This window comes from Callorhinchus milii, unplaced genomic scaffold, assembly GCF_018977255.1.
Source record: "Callorhinchus milii isolate IMCB2004 unplaced genomic scaffold, IMCB_Cmil_1.0 Scaffold6, whole genome shotgun sequence".
NCBI lineage: Eukaryota > Metazoa > Chordata > Chondrichthyes > Chimaeriformes > Callorhinchidae > Callorhinchus > Callorhinchus milii.
The window spans coordinates 24,744,495-24,762,658 of NW_024704747.1; the positions used below are offsets into that span (position 1 = coordinate 24,744,495).

The 18,164-nt window shown below is 36.9% G+C and overlaps 1 protein-coding gene across 2 annotated transcripts in view; it reads left to right on the forward strand.

Annotated features, from left to right (window-relative positions):
• Positions 1–17,895, forward strand: part of cwc22 (CWC22 spliceosome associated protein homolog) — a 34,456-nt gene extending 16,561 nt beyond the window's left edge. For both annotated transcript variants that reach the window (XM_042336103.1, XM_042336104.1), the window contains exons 5-21: positions 158–268; positions 442–675; positions 1,590–1,718; positions 2,115–2,283; positions 2,435–2,488; positions 3,201–3,336; positions 3,423–3,629; positions 3,954–4,016; positions 4,423–4,533; positions 5,116–5,200; positions 7,770–7,830; positions 12,053–12,130; positions 12,371–12,523; positions 13,215–13,342; positions 13,871–13,972; positions 14,070–14,305; positions 16,921–17,895. In XM_042336103.1, the coding sequence (XP_042192037.1) occupies positions 158–268; positions 442–675; positions 1,590–1,718; positions 2,115–2,283; positions 2,435–2,488; positions 3,201–3,336; positions 3,423–3,629; positions 3,954–4,016; positions 4,423–4,533; positions 5,116–5,200; positions 7,770–7,830; positions 12,053–12,130; positions 12,371–12,523; positions 13,215–13,342; positions 13,871–13,972; positions 14,070–14,305; positions 16,921–17,519 (2,656 nt within the window). In that variant the 3' untranslated portion in view covers positions 17,520–17,895. The remainder of the gene's footprint in view (positions 1–157; positions 269–441; positions 676–1,589; positions 1,719–2,114; positions 2,284–2,434; positions 2,489–3,200; positions 3,337–3,422; positions 3,630–3,953; positions 4,017–4,422; positions 4,534–5,115; positions 5,201–7,769; positions 7,831–12,052; positions 12,131–12,370; positions 12,524–13,214; positions 13,343–13,870; positions 13,973–14,069; positions 14,306–16,920) is intronic.
• The last annotated feature ends 269 nt before the right edge of the window (positions 17,896–18,164 follow it).

Genomic DNA, 18,164 nt, shown 5'->3' on the forward strand with positions numbered 1-18,164 from the left:
TGTTGAGCTTATCGATTTCTATGTTGATGTGAAGTGCTGTATCTTCACTTAATAATTGTGGACATGTGCTCGTTTCTTTTACAAACACAAATCATGAATACTTTCATCTTCAATAATTCATTAAAAGAATGTGTATAATCGTCTTCTGCTTCCTCAGACATAAAGATCATGATAGATCAAGATCCCCAAGAGATTATTCTGATAGGAGTAAGTACGACAGAAGACAGTCGAGCAATGGAAGATACAACGACAGAGATTTCCACTCGAGGTATTTTTTTAAGCTGTTGCGGCCCAACTAGTATTACACTTGTGCTGTTGGGATTCTTATAAGAACACAAAAGATTGAATAAGAAAAAAAAACATTTAGACTGTTCCTTCCACAGAAATACATTTAAAATCTGCTATGGTTTTACTTACTTGAGAAAAATTATTTCCATTCAGGGGGAGAGACAGAGAGAGGAATATGGACGGTGACTCAGATCGCAGGAAGAGAACAAAATCTCCTTCGCCTATAGTGAGAAATGAGGAAGAAGCTGTCACTCAGAGTTCCTCTGTTGAACCACCAGCTAAGAAAAAGAAGGCAGAGCTGGACCCTATTCTGACACGAACGGGTGGAGCTTACATTCCCCCCGCAAGGCTAAGAATGATGCAAGATCAAATTGCTGACAAAAGCAGGTGGGTGAAAACTTAACCAGAGCTACTTTTTCATTGGTTAATTTATAAGGTACAGAAGAAGGTTCTCATCAACAATACATAAGCATTCATTGGGTTGGGATTCCTCCTGCTAGTTTCTACTTTGCACCAACATTGGTATCGGATGACTGATTCGGTGCAAAGTTTCTCCCTCAGTAACGTAAATCATTCACTCTCAAGCATATGCTTCCAAAGTTCCATTCTGCATGATCCTTCAACTCTCAGCCTCAATTTGTTCCCCGTGGAAATTCCCTGAGTACTGTTATAATTCTCGGAAAATAATTATCTCGTGCTGTGGACTTGTGTCCCACTGTAGATGTGCTAGAACTTGTTAAGTTGTATTTCCCTCAGTGCATTCATTGTTGAGATTAATTTAAATCTGGTCTCGGAGAAGGAAGAACAGTACTTTAGCAGAAGGAGGGTGGTCAAAGTTGTTGACAGTCTCAAAGCGCTTCACAGGATACACTTGAAGTGGATTGACTGTATTTTGTGGGTGAAACTCGGAAGCTAGTTTTGCACACAGCAGTTGCTGATAAAACAGCCATGGTGTGGGTGATCAATTTTATTTGGGAGATTGTTGACCAGGTTACTGGGAGAAACTTGCTTTTTTTAACTAGTGCCATAGGATTCTTTAACGTCACCTGAACAGGCAGATGGAACCTCGGTTTAACTCCTCGTCTGAAGGACGTTAAGGTTCAAATTAAAAATTGAGAAGGTTGCAGCTCCCTTGTTCCCGCAAAACCTTTACAAACCATGCAATAGAACTTTACGATCCATAATTTTCAGTATTTTATTCCCATTCTTTGTTTTTTCTTTCATTTTTTAATGGTGCATAATTATTTTGATAATGTAATTTGTCACAATCCAATGCTAAAATTATTCCTCTTTTATTTTAGCTTGGCATATCAGCGCATGAGCTGGGAAGCTTTAAAGAAATCAATTAATGGTCTCATCAACAAAGTGAACGTCTCTAATATAGCTAACATCATTCATGAACTCCTTCAAGAAAATATTGTTCGAGGAAGGTATGTATTTATCTTAATATTAATCAGAGAAAATTGTCCTCGGAAGTGTAATTTTTTTTATATGTGCATGTTATTTATGTTCAAAGCAACTTGGTGGTGCTATTTTCACATTCACCAATATTCACTTGGAGTGTTAACAGTTGAAGATGCTTAATTTGCAATAATGTTTAGATTATAAACGCTGTCAGAAAAGAATGAAAATAAATCTAAATAAAGAACTAAAATGAGCATGTACAAGGAAAGAGTAAAATATAATAATTTCTGTTAGAATCAAAAATCTTTTCTAAATCAATTGTGCACAATTTTCTGTACAAGAATTATTACTGATTGGTTTTAGGTTTCACCAGAATAGTGTGCCTTTCCTTTCTATATTAACAATGTGCTCTTTCCATCCAGGGGCTTGCTGTCTCGATCAGTTATACAGGCACAGACGGCTTCTCCCATATTTACACATGTTTATGCTGCTGTTGTAGCAATTATAAACTCAAAGTTCCCTCACATAGGGGAGCTCATTCTCAAGAGATTGATACTAAATTTTCGCAAAGGTTATCGCAGGAATGATAAGGTGAGCAAATACTGTTTAAGGCAAAGTGTTGAGATGTGTGGGTATGTGCATGCGGGAGAGATGGACTGTTTCAAAAGTGAGTCAATTGCTGACGAAAAAATTGTGCAGGAAATCTTATGCTAATTTTTTTAAATCTTATCTTTCTTTCCAGCAACTGTGCCTTTCAGCCTCCAAGTTTGTGGGTCATCTTGTTAATCAAAATGTGGTAAGTGTGGGTACTTATTCCTTTTCCCATCAGTCACTTGGAAATAATTATTGGAAGAGGCAGGGAGTTTCCAGTTCATTTGAAGTCCAGATTTAGAGAACTGAAATTGTGCTGATTATATTGTTTTAAGATTTTACCTGAAGCCAAATTTATCTAGAAAAGATAACTTTATCTAGAATCTTAATTTCTGCAGTTGTCTCAGCAAACCCAAAAATGCATCTCTTTAATAAATGGTTTTCTAAGGTTTATCTGATCATCAATCATTTTGTCTGGAAAGCCTGTTGATGTGTATACTCCATCATCATTTATTGGTTCTCCACTGCTTCAGAGCTAACAACGTTGAGTAATGTTGCTAACTCCACTCTTTTGTGCTAGGGAAAGCCAACAAGGATAAATCACAGTTCTATCGTGTGAATTCTGTTATACAGCATTTGTTATGTCAAGTTAATATAGATGCTCTTGCATTAACTAACCTGTAATTTGGATTCTTGGAATAAAAGGGAAGTGGGGTTTTATAGAAATATAGTTGTTGTTCTTAATGCAGATTGTAAATTACAAAGCAGTTTTGGTTTTCGTTTGGTACTACTCATTTCTTTCTTTTGTTTCCTAAAAAAACTATCCATTTTGGAGGTGAAGCTCACATTGAAAACTTCTTGCTGTAATTTAAAATGACTGATTATCAGAGATCCTTGTTTTCCTTTCTTCTATCCAGGCTCATGAAGTGTTATCTTTGGAAATGCTCACTTTACTCCTTGAGCGACCCACAGATGATAGTGTTGAGGTGGCGATTGCATTTCTGAAGGAGTGTGGAATGAAGCTGACAGAAGTTTCTCCCCGAGGAATAAATGGTAATTGTCGTGCTGAACTGTTGTGGCATTTTAATGTAAGCAGCCAGATGTGTTCCTACCTGGTAAACTTTGTATTTCTGCCACAGCGATCTTCGAACGTCTTCGCAATATCCTGCATGAATCTCAGATTGACAAGCGTGTCCAGTACATGATAGAAGTGATGTTCGCTATTCGAAAAGATGGATTTAAGGATCATCCTATTATAACTGAAGGTCTTGATCTGGTTGAGGAAGAGGATCAGTTCACTCACATGCTTCCTTTGGAGGATGAATATAGCCCAGAGGATCTACTAAGTATGTATCCAAGTAAAGATAATCTACACAATTTCAGCAGTTTTAAAGGAAATATCCCAAGCTCGTTAAATTTGTTTTTGGCTTCTGGTTTTCTGTGTTCCATCTATATTATAAATAAATTCAGTACAGAATGCAAATAACTTTGGTGCTTACAGTTATATGATTAGGGTGATCAATTTTCAAAAGTGATGACTTGTTTTAAAAAAATTGCATTAAGACTATACATTTTAAATAACCTGTCTTATAATTTGTTTAAGGAACAATCTTCAAGGCCATAAACCGTCTTATTTAAGGTAACATTTTGTAATTTTTTTTAAATTGCAGATATCTTCAAGATGGATCCAGACTTTCTTGACAATGAGCAGAAGTACAAAGATCTTAAAAAAGGTAAGTTATCATAATTTTGTGATTTAATGAAAAAATTAAACAATCATTAGCTTTGCGAAATGTTAGAACCAAGTACATTTGTTAGAGCACTTCAGTTTATCTTTGTCGCATCAAATCTTTAATCTTTCCAGAATTATAAACCATATTTTTGTAGCATGTCTATTGAGAGCTGGGATCAAAGATGTTTACCACTGACTCTGTATGCCTTAGACTTCTCGTTTAACATTGCTCATTAGTTTCCTAAAATAGTGTTCCTTTCGATATTAAATGGAACAAATAGTTATCCTGTTGGTACATTAGCATGGACGAAATCCAATTACAAAAAATCCAGAAGTGTACAGAACGTGTTTTGCGTCTGATCTTACCTACCACTCACGATAGTTTTCTTTTTAAATCGCATGTGCAGAAATCCTTGACGAAGGTAGCAGTGAATCTGGTGATGATGCAGGGGGTGAGGACGGTGATGATGATGATGATGACGATGTGGAAGGCAGTGATGATGAAGCTGAGGAAGAAGGCAAGTATTAATTTCCTGCCTGAATTACAATGTATGTTGCAACTAGTAAAGTGGCCCGTACCAATGAGGATTTAATAACCTCTTGCAGCTAAAGGTTAGTTATGTTGTTATATATTCTCCCACAAAGCATTTACATAAATCCTGTGAAGCCCTTTGTGACGTCCTTCCGACTTGAAAGGCATTATATCAAATGTAAGGATTATTATAACTTTTTAAAATGAGCTCTGATTTATTCTGCTGCAGTGTGTGTGTTTGTTGAATTTTTTTAGGAGGTCAGGAGCATTTCTCTTTTACATTGATCAAAAGGAGTTGACCAGACCATCAGCTCTTTTCCGTTGATGGAACATGATTAGGATGCTGATGCTCTATGTTAACATGGAGGTCGGCCTTTACACAAACGCCCCAAATAAAATGAATGCCTTGGACGCTACACTTTTGTATTCAGAAATACTGATTGCACTGATACAATCTCAGGGTTAATTTGATGACATTTAATATATATATACTATTTAACTTGCAAAGGAAATGTATCATACAGTTTGATAAATTATTAACTTCTTAACTATTCCATTTTTGTTTTAGGAGAAAAGAAACTGATCATAATCGACAAGACTGAAGTAAATCTGGTTTCGTTCCGTCGTACTATTTATCTGGCCATACAGTCGAGGTGAGGGCACTCCACCTGTTTATTCTGATCAGAATTTAAGTACAGTTTTGGATATGAAAGAATTGCGAGCCCATGACATGAATAATGTAAATTTAAGTTGCTTAATTTGGGCTGAGTGCAGAAGCTAATGTAGATAATGTGATAATTTTAAGATGCACTGAAAGCTAAATTTCAGTGCAATTTGTTTTCAATTCATGTTGTTCAGCCCTGACATTTTGTGTCGAAACTCTTATGTAAACTAAGCACACTTGCTAATGATGTGTTGCCTGTTGATGTTTATCTAAATTGTATGACTGTTGTAGACTGAAGATAGGGATAAGAAGAAGCTTAATGTTAAGTAGCAGTTTTAGTGCATCGTTGATTGAACAGATAAATTAAGTACTTTTATCTGTTGGATGTTTTTGAAAACTTGTTTGATTTACATCTAAATTCTCTTTAGCCTGCATTTTCCTTTATGAAAATCAACTTCCGAATGAGTTGGAAAATTGTTAACAAATCGCCATTTCATCCAATGAACAATATTTTTGAAAGATAAACTGGTGTGAGATGAGAAAGAAATTTAAGAGTTAGGAATATTGATTGGGTTGTCCTTCTTGCAGATGCAATACGTTATTCTTGCCACTTAGTACAAGAATATTTATCTTTGCATTTTATTGCATTCATGTGTCCTCGTAACTAATTTGTTCATCTTCATGTAATTTTGTGAATACCTGCAGCACTGATAGTAATTAGAACATGGTGTCTAGAATGACCTTTTCAATCACATTCAAAACTCTGCAGGACAGTGTTAAAACCATGGGGAAAACAGCAAGGATCTGTTAATTGTAACATTCTTGTGCAACTTCTTGAATCTTCTACTGATGTCTTATTTGCTATATACTGCGAGACTTGCTAATTTTATACTTGCCTGGCTGTGCGCTCAACCCTAGTTAAATGGTTTAAATCTACATTATTCATACTCAGCATTCTGAAGATTTATGCTATTCCATAGAGGATCTTAGAAATCCACGGTTTAGTCTGGTGCTTATGTGCTTCAAATAAAATATAGATTGGTGCCTCCCATTGGATTTATTTGATTAGCTGAAGTTCAGTTAAAATACTTGTCCTGTTTGTTTCAGAGAAATGTATTATCACAGCTTGAACTGGATAATTTGGACGTTTCAATAAATACCCATTTAGGCAAAGTAAATGGATTCTTTAAGTCATTTAAGGGAATTTTAAGTCCTTTAGGTGAATGGTATTTGGTAAGGAGTGTTTTTGCTTTACTTCCTCAGAAGTAATGCCCTTTTACAACCTCTGACTGAAAAGAGCTTTTTGTTTTTCTGTCTGGACTTTCTCAAGAACTGTTCTGTTGCAGTAACACTTGATTGGTGTTCCTGAAAGATTTTTAAAAAAAAAAGCAATGAATGTGACAGTTACTAAATTAGAAATTATCAGGATCTGTTGTGAAGTATTTCCATCCTGACAAATTTGCTTTTTATGCGAAAAGATGTTTACATTTCGTACATAGTATTTTTGTATTAATTTACCCACCACTTCTGGCAATTTCTTTCCATTGCTTTGATACATATGAAACTGGGTGCATTTTGAGATAAAGTGACCACATGAGAGCCAAGTCACCTAAATACAGTAAAGGCTGGGATTCATCTAAAAGCAAATTGCTGTAAAATCAAATCAGGATTCCAACATATGACAATGATTGTTGCAGGGACTTTTAAAATAAAGTGGAAAAATTTGCAGCATTCCTAAACTGTCCCTAAACGTTTTTGTGGAAAGCTATCGGGAATGCCATCAGGTAGCACCCCTCTGCAGTTAATAGTTTGCTCTGTTCTGAGTCCAAGCTCCCTCCATTCTCTTGGACCTAGAGGCAAACAATCCTATTTTGTGAATTGTGCATTGGGCTGTTTTGGGGTTTGATTTCCCCCAGGATTACCTGCTGAGGAGAGAGGAAATCCCTGCTCTCTTTACTGTGTTCCTATACGTGTACTGGAAAAAAATAAGTTACGGAGAACTGCTAATTGTACTCAGAATTTACACCTGCGGGGGTGGTGATTAATTGAAGAGATTTCCATATCTGGGCGTAGTGCAACTGGCATTGTCAGATGATAATTCACTCAAAAGCAGTTATTCCTCATCTATGAGTTCAGATTTGAACGGCATCCGGCTTTTTGACCATTGAGAAAATATCGTAGCCTAGCCTAATTTTTCCCACGCTTTATAGCAGTGGTCAATGGATAACGATCAGGAATTGAAATACTAACTGATTTCTTATTCCCATTCAGACTAAAGTCTGAGGACACTGCAGCCAATCTTGTTGCTTTACTGCTGGTAATAAAGGGTTTTATTTGTGTTTTATTTTTTATGTAGTGAAGGATGTTTTATCTTCACGACATAAAATCAGTGAATTGTTCAGTGCAGCAATCTCATGTGGTTGAACTCTTTGCCACAAACTTGTTCATTTTTTGCCAGACTTGATGTTTGAATCGAAGGTATTTGGTCAGGGAAAAGATTTAGATTTTGTGATTTCTTTTTAAAATGAGTTTTAATGTTTACCTTTGTATTATTACAGCTTGGATTTTGAGGAATGCGCTCACAAATTGTTGAAGATGGAGTTTCCGGAAAGTGAAACAGTTGAGTATTGATTTCCATGCATTCAAATTATGGGTGGGGGCAGCAGGAATGATGCTCAACTTGTTCCTACAATTTGTAATGAAACCAGCTCAACATCGTTGTGCAGAAGAGTGAACAATAAGAAGTTAATCAAAGTAGCTCTGAAATTCTTAAATATTTTCTGGTATTTTGAGGTAAATCTTCTTTAACCTTCATACTGTATCAAAGGTTTTTTCTCATGCGTTTCTTTTAAACTTCTGCGTTTGTAACCTTAGAATATGCATGTTTTTGTGCAAATTCCAATAGTGTTACTTGTTACAAGGTGAAGAGTAGTTACTGCAGTAACACCTTAAGCAGATTGCTTTGTTTGAAAGGATGAAGGTCAACATGAATTTAACTCAAAAGTTTCTTTTGAGTGTAAAATCCATAGAGATGAATAATTAGAGAGTGTCCCCTATGTCTTGAAACACTACTAAATTCACAAGCAAATGTTCACAGGTGCCGTTTCTGGTCGTGTCTCGGTGCAGACTATCATAAAGAATGTATGTGCTGCTAATGACCTTGCCAGACACAAATCTCTAGATTCTTCTGAAGTGGCTTTAAAAATAAGCCCATAAAGCATCTCAGGATCAGTGATTGTAACTAAGCCCAGAAGATAATTGCCTTGCTGTTTGCTCATCCTCGTTGCTTCATATAAAGGCACAATTGGACTTTTTTCTGAAAATGATCTTGAAATGGTGGATAATATAGCTGTAAGCTTTATTGTGTGTGGAACTTCTTTCATAATGTAATGTATCTTGCAGGACAATATCATTTTAAATTGAACTTGGGGCTTCTCATTGGCAAACAGTCCTGGATAGTTATCTTCTGAGAAAGGATTAAGTGGGTGTAGTTCAAAACGTTTTGTGGATATGATTTACTGGGATGGTACAGAAATGAAACAATTTTACTTTTTTCCTTTATCTTGCACTTAGTACTCATCTATTTCACCTTACCTGACACGAATGGAATCATAGCTTAGTGCTGAGGCTGTCATTTGATCTTCAGTTTGAACCAGGTGGAATAGCTTTGTATTTTTGCAGTGCATAGTGCTAAATTACTTTAGAAAAGAAAGACTTGTATCAGTGGAAATTAGGTTAAGACATGGTTTTGCTATTTGCAGACTAAAATTGACCGTTGTTAGGTGTAATCTTGTTTTTTTATAAATACAGATAAGCTTTTATGTTTCTGGGAAGACAGAACGAGAAAGGGAAATCCATATTGCCTCCTTCGTTCTGATTCATCCCCACAATGCTTCATTTGAGCAAGGTCTCGATTGCATTTTCGGTCAGGCACATTGACACCATGTCACCTTGCTGACGCCCGGGAAGGCATCTACTTTTGAAAGCTTAGAATACAGAGTTCAAGCATTTCATATTCGGGTGTGAAGACCATGGTGGAAATATGATAGGCAGCTATTCCATCCCATTTGCAATAAGAGATTATTTTCAAGTTTGTTCCAAGTTCATGCTGTGCTATTTCTGCCCATTGCTTGCCTGTCTGTATTGGTCTACGGGCAATGTTTGTTCTGTTCCATTTGTTTTTTCCGGTCATCACAACCTGATGTTTAAATTTGTTTGAGTGCAAATTGCACTGTATGTTTGGAGTGCTTTCTTTAAAATAGAAACACACAGAATAATATGATGCATCTTGCACCTGATAATGAATACCAACACCTAGCACCTGGAATTGTTGTTTCGGTTTCCTTCCTCCCGCCCCCCAGAAATTACAGCAATATGTTGCTGTACTCATCCTACTAGGGCCATAGATGAAGAAAATCTGTATTCTGAAAAAAGTTGCATCAGATCCTTTCTTTGAAGTGCATTTTTTTAAGTTAGACTGGAATTATTTGGGGGAGACGGTGAAATATTTCTTTACAGACTTAAGTGGAAATGCCAGGATTATTTATATTATGTATAGTGGAGCTGGATGGCAATAGAAGCAACATTCAGGTGGAGCTGTTCCATCCTAGAATCCCACAAGACAAACCAAGCAAAGTAGGTCAGTGTTAAGAAGAGAAATGATGAATGACGAGCACACTCTGCCTAGGGTATACTCGTCTCCAGAAAATGGATTCTACTTCCCATTTGAAAAATCTTTCTCTGAGGTGAAATTGACTTAAAGAGCAATCTATATCTGCACAGACGCACAGTAAAATGCCACCTGTTCCAAATTTGTCATAGAGCTGCTGCGTAATGGTATGTATTTTGCCTGAATCCATGTTCAAATATGATTATAGCTGTCCAGTAGCAGACTTGTGCTCCCAGATCAACCCAAACTTGTGAAGGCAAGAAAGAACATAATTTAGGACCTCTGTTACCAAAGGGTGACAGATCAGACTGGAAATTCCATTGAGTCTTAGCCTAAATGGGTATTTTGTCTTAAAATTTAAGACTGAGCATAATTGTGGAAAATTCTTCAGTTCTGCTCCTCCAAGTCCTGCTGACAAGTCAGGCTATCTGGTGTGTTAACAGCAGTAATTCCACCCCCTAGCAATTATGTTAAAAATAGCACATCTTCAAACTGGGCTATTCATTCACTAGCTGATAGGACAAGTGGGCTACCATTCCCAGGCCTATGCTGCCACTCAGACACCTACAAGATATATACAAAAATGGTGGAGTCGGTCTCTGATAAGTTTTTTTTCTCGCGGAAGTGAATCCCATTGAGATTTGAGGTCACAAACTATCATGTCCTTCTTTGCTGTGCTGTGGTTCATGCACCAGTGCACTGTGATGGTCAATCCTGTAATATTTGAGTAAGCTTTTCTCATGTAGGTGCCTGGTGTGCAACCAGCTGTTCCTGGTAAATAAGCTACACTTAGCCATCTGAGCAATGAAAGTGCTAACTGTGAACAGTTTTCAGTAGAAAGCTGCATTTCTGTGCACATGTACTTGATCTAAGGATCTTTTCTACAGAAGACTGATATTAATAATAACAATGCAGATTTGAGTAGTTTGGTCATTATGGCATGTCTCTAAAAAGAGAAGGAAATTCCTATGCTTTCTGCACCAACAGCAATACTGTATTGGCAATACTATATTGTAAGTATTGCCAAGAAATCATTTTCAGGCACTTTGGGAAAATATGTAAATTTATTTCATTAAAGGTGAATACTGTATATGTTTATGTAAGGATTAATTGGGGGGAAACAAATCTCCTATTAATGTTTGTCTACAAATAAACACTCACAATATTTACAAGAAAAATGGTGAGGCACTTGAGACGTTTTCAAAGTGATACAGCATTATATCAAATTCAAGGATTCTTGAGGTCAATCTGGAGGAAGGTTATGTGTTGTATTTAAGTTCAAAGCTTCATTGGGGAAGTGAAGTGTTTGTTTTACACAAGCTGACATTAAGATACTGGGAGAAAGACAGTTGCAATGTGTCATACATATCGCTAAATATGCTGTTTTGCAAAATATTGATCATATATAAACTGGCTTCCATTTATATTTACATTTTTGTAATCTTCCGATTGTTCACAGCGGAGCTTGAGTGTTAAATGATTTAAACTTGTGCTGAGATTTTAATTAGGTTTCAAAATGGTTCTTTTGCTTCTTCGAACTTGACTTCAACTCTTTGTTACTGTGAGAAGAGGTTTCATGTTGGTAGTTTTCTCATAATGAATTGTATTTTGTTGTAATTTTTTTTAAAAAAAAGCCAGATGAACCTGTTCTATGAGTGCATACAAGTGCTGACAGATCACCACCATCCAAATCTTGGATTTTAGCCGGAATTTGTATTCCAGCTCCATGATCTGTGTAAGGTTCACCGGTGACCTTGACACTGTGCTCATCCTGCTTGAAAGGGGAGTAAGGCAAGTCTGCCCATTGTCACCCACCAACTGATTTTGTTAAACAGCTGACAGTACCTAAGAGTATCCCAAATCAACCGGCTTTTAGAAACAAATTAATAGTCAGGATGTTTACACGCACATCTTATGTATGGATTTATTTTTGTTAAGATGTTTCCCTCTGCAGTGAGGCATTTGCTTTCTGCTGAAATCAGAAGCTCAGCAGAATGGTGAATCTGCATTGGACCTGTACCTTACTGGTTCCATTAGTGCTGCATTCATTTGCTCCCATCTATTATTACACTAATGTTCTTTTTTCCACCAGCCCCGAATCAAAATGATGACACGAAAGCTAAAGTATGATAGTTATCTTTCATTCAAAACCAATTTTCTATTCTTCCACAGAAAGAACTATGCAATATGATCCTGGATTGTTGTGCACAACAAAGGACGTATGAGAAATTTTTTGGTCTTTTGGCTGGGGTGAGTCTCCATTGTTGCGTTAGAATTTCTATAACTTGATTTACTGCTCCATATAGCTCAACGGAAGATTTCTTAGCTATATAGAACAATGCCACTATTTTTCCTGTTTGAGTATAAAGTTCACAGCATTTCAAAGCTTTGAGTCGCAATTTGCATGGTAGGTGCTATATGAATGCAAATAATTGTCGAACATTGTATCATGGCTGATTTTTGTTTGATCTCTTATCAATTTTCTTGCAGCGTTTTTGCATGTTGAAGAAGGACTACATGGAGGCTTTTGAAGGAATTTTTAAAGAACAATACGAAACCATTCATCGCTTGGAGACGAATAAACTGAGAAATGTTGCCAAAATGTTTGCACATCTCTTGTACACAGATTCAATTCCATGGAGTGTAAGTCAGAACCATCTTTTTAGCACGTGAAAAGCACTATAAAAATACGAGTTGTTGTTTTCACTTGGGCAGTCTTGCTAAGTTTGGAAATTGTTTCTTTTTTTGCTATCTGATGTAAAAAATATTCGGCCCAACTACTGTTAATTAGTTGAGCAAGCCAGAAAGTTTAAAGTTCACCACTTTGAACTTCACCAAGAAAATAGTACAGGGGAAATGTATAATACAGTTTTCTTGTTTCAGCACTGTAGCATGTTATCCTTCATGAAGGAGGTTATAAATGTAATTTACTGTTAATCCTCAGAGGCTGTATTGTGCAACGTGCTTAAAATGTCTGACTTATGAGACGTCACTACCTCTGTTCCCAGTATCCATGAAATTTTCCTCTCAGTAATGGAGCGCTCATTCTTTTCCCAAAGGAACAAGCCCTGTTTGCCTACTCCCGGAAAGTATTTGTCACAAATTGGCAAGAGCCTAGGCTTAGGGATGCCAGGCTGTGGGTTGTGATAATATTTCTGGCTTTTTGAATAAACGTACATGTTTATTTTATGTTTATTTCGGCACCTTGGGACGTCCTCCCGACATGAAAAAAGTGTTTCTTGTGTTTTTGAGTAATCTAGGCTGAGAATTTATTTTTAGGGTTAAAAGTGCATCAGTTCATTGAAATTGGTCCATTTTCTTTCCTGGTCTCCAGGTACTTTATTGTATCCAACTGAGTGAAGAAACAACTACATCCTCCAGTAGAATCTTTGTGAAGATTCTTTTCCAAGAGCTTTGTGAATACATGGGACTTCCCAAACTAAACCAAAGGCTGCAGGATGAGTAAGTGAAAACCGATTTAAATGATATAGAACTTAATTCATGTTTTCATGAGAGTTAGAATCCTTGGTGATCCGTGTTTTATTGTTACAGAAAAAAAATTAGATCCTGTACATTTCAAATGCTTCCTTGATTAAAATCAATCTTACTTTAACCTTTAGATATTTAATTAGTCAAATGCACCTGTAGCTATTTTATTTATTTTTTTGGTGCAGAAATACTACGTGCATTTCCAAAGGGTTTAATTGCAGTTGTACAACAAGCATACTGTGGTAGCCGGTTTCTTTTGTCATCTTAGATGTTTTGGTATGAAAACATGACTAATTCCAGTGAGATAATCTTTTCTGCTTCTGATACGCTTGTGAAGATTTGTGAGCATTAAAGTTTTAACAAAAAGCTTTGTTGAATTAGTCCCTGAGCAACTGTAAAATGTAAATCAGCCTTCTTAATGTTTGTATAATAATAATAATGTTTGTATCCCTTTTTTGCTTGTGACTATTTTGTGAAGTTGTTTTAAATATCTTTGTACAGGACACTCCAGCCTTTCTTTGAAGGTCTCTTCCCCAGGGATAATCCTCGAAATACTCGATTTGCCATTAATTTCTTTACCTCCATTGGTCTTGGGGGTTTAACGTATGTATGCTGTTTATATTTGTGGTTTATCATTACTTTTTTTCAAAATCTTATTTGTGAACTGCTATAATAATCTTGGCCACTTTTCCTCCTTCAGAGATGAATTGCGAGAACACTTGAAAAATGCACCAAAAATCATTATGACCCAACGACAAGATGTTGAATCATCAGATTCTTCCTCGTCCTCTTCCTCCTCGTCCTCTTCAGATTCTTCTTCTGATTCAGGTTCTGGAAGCAGTAGTAGCAGCAGCAGCAGTGGGACTGACAGCAACAGCAGCTCTGGATCATCAAGCGACAGCGATTCCTCATCCTCCAGTAGCAGCAGTGGCTCAGGTAAATAAATTCTCCCCAGCGTTTTTCTCTCTCTCTCCCCCCCACTACCCGCGGACCCTCAGCCCCACCATCGGCAGCCACTAGACCCCGAAGCTGTAAAACTCTCCCTCAAACCCTTCGCTTTGCCCCCTCCTCTCTCTCTCTCTCTCTCTCTATTTTCAGGTCGTGCTTGAAGACCTTCCTCTTCAACCGTGCTAGTCACTTTCTCCCTCCCCCCGACTCAGCAACGGGCTCCACCACTGTTAAGCGCTCTGAAACACCATCCGTCGTGAAGGGTGCTATATAGCTATATAAATACAAGTTGTTGTTGTCCCCACCCCCCACCCCCGCTCTGGCCATTCATATACATACAATACTAACTATTTTTCTTCTTCCGTAAGTTAATTCACCAGATTTTATGTGGAAATTTTCAAATGGTCAAAGTAAAGTTGAGACTGTACGGTAATATTAATCCTTGCATTTGATCTAATGTCTTTTCACGTCTTTGAGATGTCTCACAGCGCTTCACAGGACATACTGTAAAGTGGATTGACACAAGCCAGATTAATGAAGCTGCCAATTCCAGTTGATGAGCTGAACTAAGTATCCTGTATTGGCAATGCCCAACATCGTTTGAAACCCGATTTTTGAAAAGGGCATGAAATAATTCTGAATTAGGCCACATTCATATGGTCTTGTAGTATATGAAGAGAGGAATACCCAAAATATAACTGACTGCTTCAGACACCAGATCACAAAATCTTAACAGTTCTTATGAAATCAGAGTATGTGCAACCACATGTGCAGTATACCTCTCCTGTTCAAATTAACAAACTTGCATTTAATCCAATTTTGTCAACCTTTAATATTCATGGAGCAGGTGTTCCAACACAGCGGGTATCTTCAGTGTTTGCATAAAATGATTTTGACATTTTGCTCCATCTTACGAAGAGTCATTTGCAATGTGAATCACTGCTGTGAGCTTCATACAATTTGGAGAAATTATGGATGCATGTACAGTTTTGTCGGCAAATACAATCTCTTTCCTTCTCCACCCCATCTTTTTTATGTGTGGAGTTGTCAATTTATCTACATTTTTGACACTTTCGAATCAGTAGTCTAACTGGAATAGGTTCATATTGACTTATTCATCTTGTATAATACTTGTAGTTGACAAAGGCTGAGCCATTAAAATACTGAAGAGCAGAACAGAAAAGATTCATAAGGTGTCACTTCAGCAAAGAGCCAGATGGCTGCTGCATAGACAGCTGCAGCTCTGTGGAGCTTCTTGCTATGACCTGGAAAATGAGGTCTTTATTGACAAGTCCAACTGATTCTGTCGCTTGCCAGGTTGAGCATTTTTATACTGGATAGCCTTCCTTTGTGTTGTTATCCTCAATGAATTCAAATCAATTTTGTAATGTACCCTTTAATTATTCTCTGATTTCCTTTTTAATTTCTTAAATAGCGAATGGAGACTGCAGCTACACCTCCAGGTTTACATTTCTAAATTTATGGACATGTAATTATTTTAATAATGCAAATAATACAGCAAGAAAATATATTACAAGGCAAAAAAAATTCTCAACTGATAAACTAAACCCACTTCTGATTCAGTGAAACTGTACATGCACTTCTAATTGAATTAGCAGATGTATAACTTATTGAAAAAAAAGTTTGTGGTTTGAGATACAATAGGAGCTCTGGATAGCAAAAAGAAATATTAAATTTGCACGTTAGTGCAGGAGATTACCCAATATTTCTAAGCAATTGCAAGCCATCTGTCCAACCTGCTACTAATGCCTCGACAAAAGTACTGCACTGTGAGAAAACTACTTTATGCAAGATTTTATTTCTCATGCTGTTCTCGCATAATGCAAATTCCATCTATTTTTATACATGCGTGAAGGCGTTTTTTTATACTGGACTACAAAACTCTTATTCAAGCCCCATGATGTTATGCAAAGGGCACTTTCAGTCATAAAGCATCGATTTGTTTTCAAGTCTAAGCGGATTTGTACTTTTGTAGAACTTTTCTCATCTTTCTGGCTATAATTACTTTTACCATTTTGAAGTTAATGGATGAAACCTAGCACTGAGATTGTGAGGAATTTTAACATTATTGTGTCCTCCTGACGGTGGTGACATTTGAACATTTTATTTCAGCTTTCACCTCTGATTATATTGAGCACCAGAATGTCAAATTATTGCCCTGGTTTTGCAGCAGTTTCCATGTGATAACCCTGACCAAATAATCTGTTCTTTGTCCTTTATTTATAGTGACGAATATTTCAGTGATCCAACTAACTTGCCTATTTTTATTTTTTAGTGAAAGTACAGAATGAGGTGAATCAGATGACAATGTCTGCTGAGTTTAGTTTTAGAGACCCAATTATTCCCATTTAACACTTGAATGTCACTTCCACATTATGTTAACAAATTGGAAATTAATATTTTTGTGTTATTTTTTAACAATAAGCATTCTCCAATTCAATTTTTTTATATAAAAGTGTATTTCTACCAACATACGTAAAGATAAATGTCTGCATCCATGCCAACATGGCAGCCAACAAACAAGTTGGAGAAGCCGTCGCATTTCTGGCTAGTAAAGATTTGTGCTTTGGTTTCCTTGACAGGTGGTTTAAATTCAAAGAGGAAAAAAATGCAACACAAAAAAGACAAAGATCAAGCGAAGTTGGACGGCAAAAAACGGCCTAATGAGAAAGAGCGATCTGAAAAGCAACAGGAAAGCAAGTACCGAAACAGCAGTGAGGAGCAAGAAAGGAAATCTGATAGAAATAGTGGCAAAATCTACAGGCAAACTGGAGAGAGGAGAGATGAAGCAGCCAGGTACAATCGCGATGATGCATACGAACGAGATCGCAAACGAAGCGACAGGGACAAGGAGCGTGATAGGAATCGAGACTTTTCGGATAAATACACTGAACACAGGAAAGATGACGTGAGGAACCATTCTCGTTCTGAAAGTGACAGAACCAGGTACAGGAACAAAGACGGCGAAGATCACTACAATCGGAGAAGAGATAAATCAAAATCCAGAGAGAAAAGTCGTAAAGAAATCGCCTCGAGGAACGGTGAGGAGGACCACCCAAAAAATGGTGTAGATAAGCAATCCACGAAGCACGATCGTCAGGACAGCAGACATTCAGAGCGTTCTAAGGATTGCAGAAAGAATGAGGACAGGTGGAGGGAAAACTCCCCAAGAAGACGATGAACGATACTTAATCTGTTATTGAGAAAGACTGCTTTGCCAAAATCTTGGAGCAGTACAAATGCATCCATTGAAGGGGCTCAAGCCAAGTCTTGAATAGAACTGCTGATATGTGTATGTAGCTTCTACTGAAATCTTACAGACTGCTTATTCCAGACATGTCATCTTTTGTAATTACTGAAATCTGCATTTAAAACAAATTCTGAGGAAATACCTTCAGGCAACTTTTCCTTTTGGACAAATCTGAAGGGGGTGCAGATTTATTTTGTGGACAGTGATAACTTTGATAATGATGCATTTATAGAGGATTTGATATCCTCTTGTTTCATGTACATGTTTTGTTTGTCAATTCAGAAATAAAAATCGTGCAGATATATGACCACTTCTTTTTGAAAGATTTATATTAAATGACAATATAGTTCTGTTTCTTTATACATTTGGGGGTTTGGTTCAGAATACATGCACACTTTAGTATTAATCCGTCAGGTGAAAATCAAGGTTTTTTTTTCCAAATGGACTATTGACTTTTACATTCTTTTATTGTTTTGATTTTAAAATGAAGTTCCATGTCATTGGCGTTTAATGGACTATTGGCGGGTGGGTTATTCTTTGGCATGAGCCAATTCCAGTTTGAAATTGCATGACATT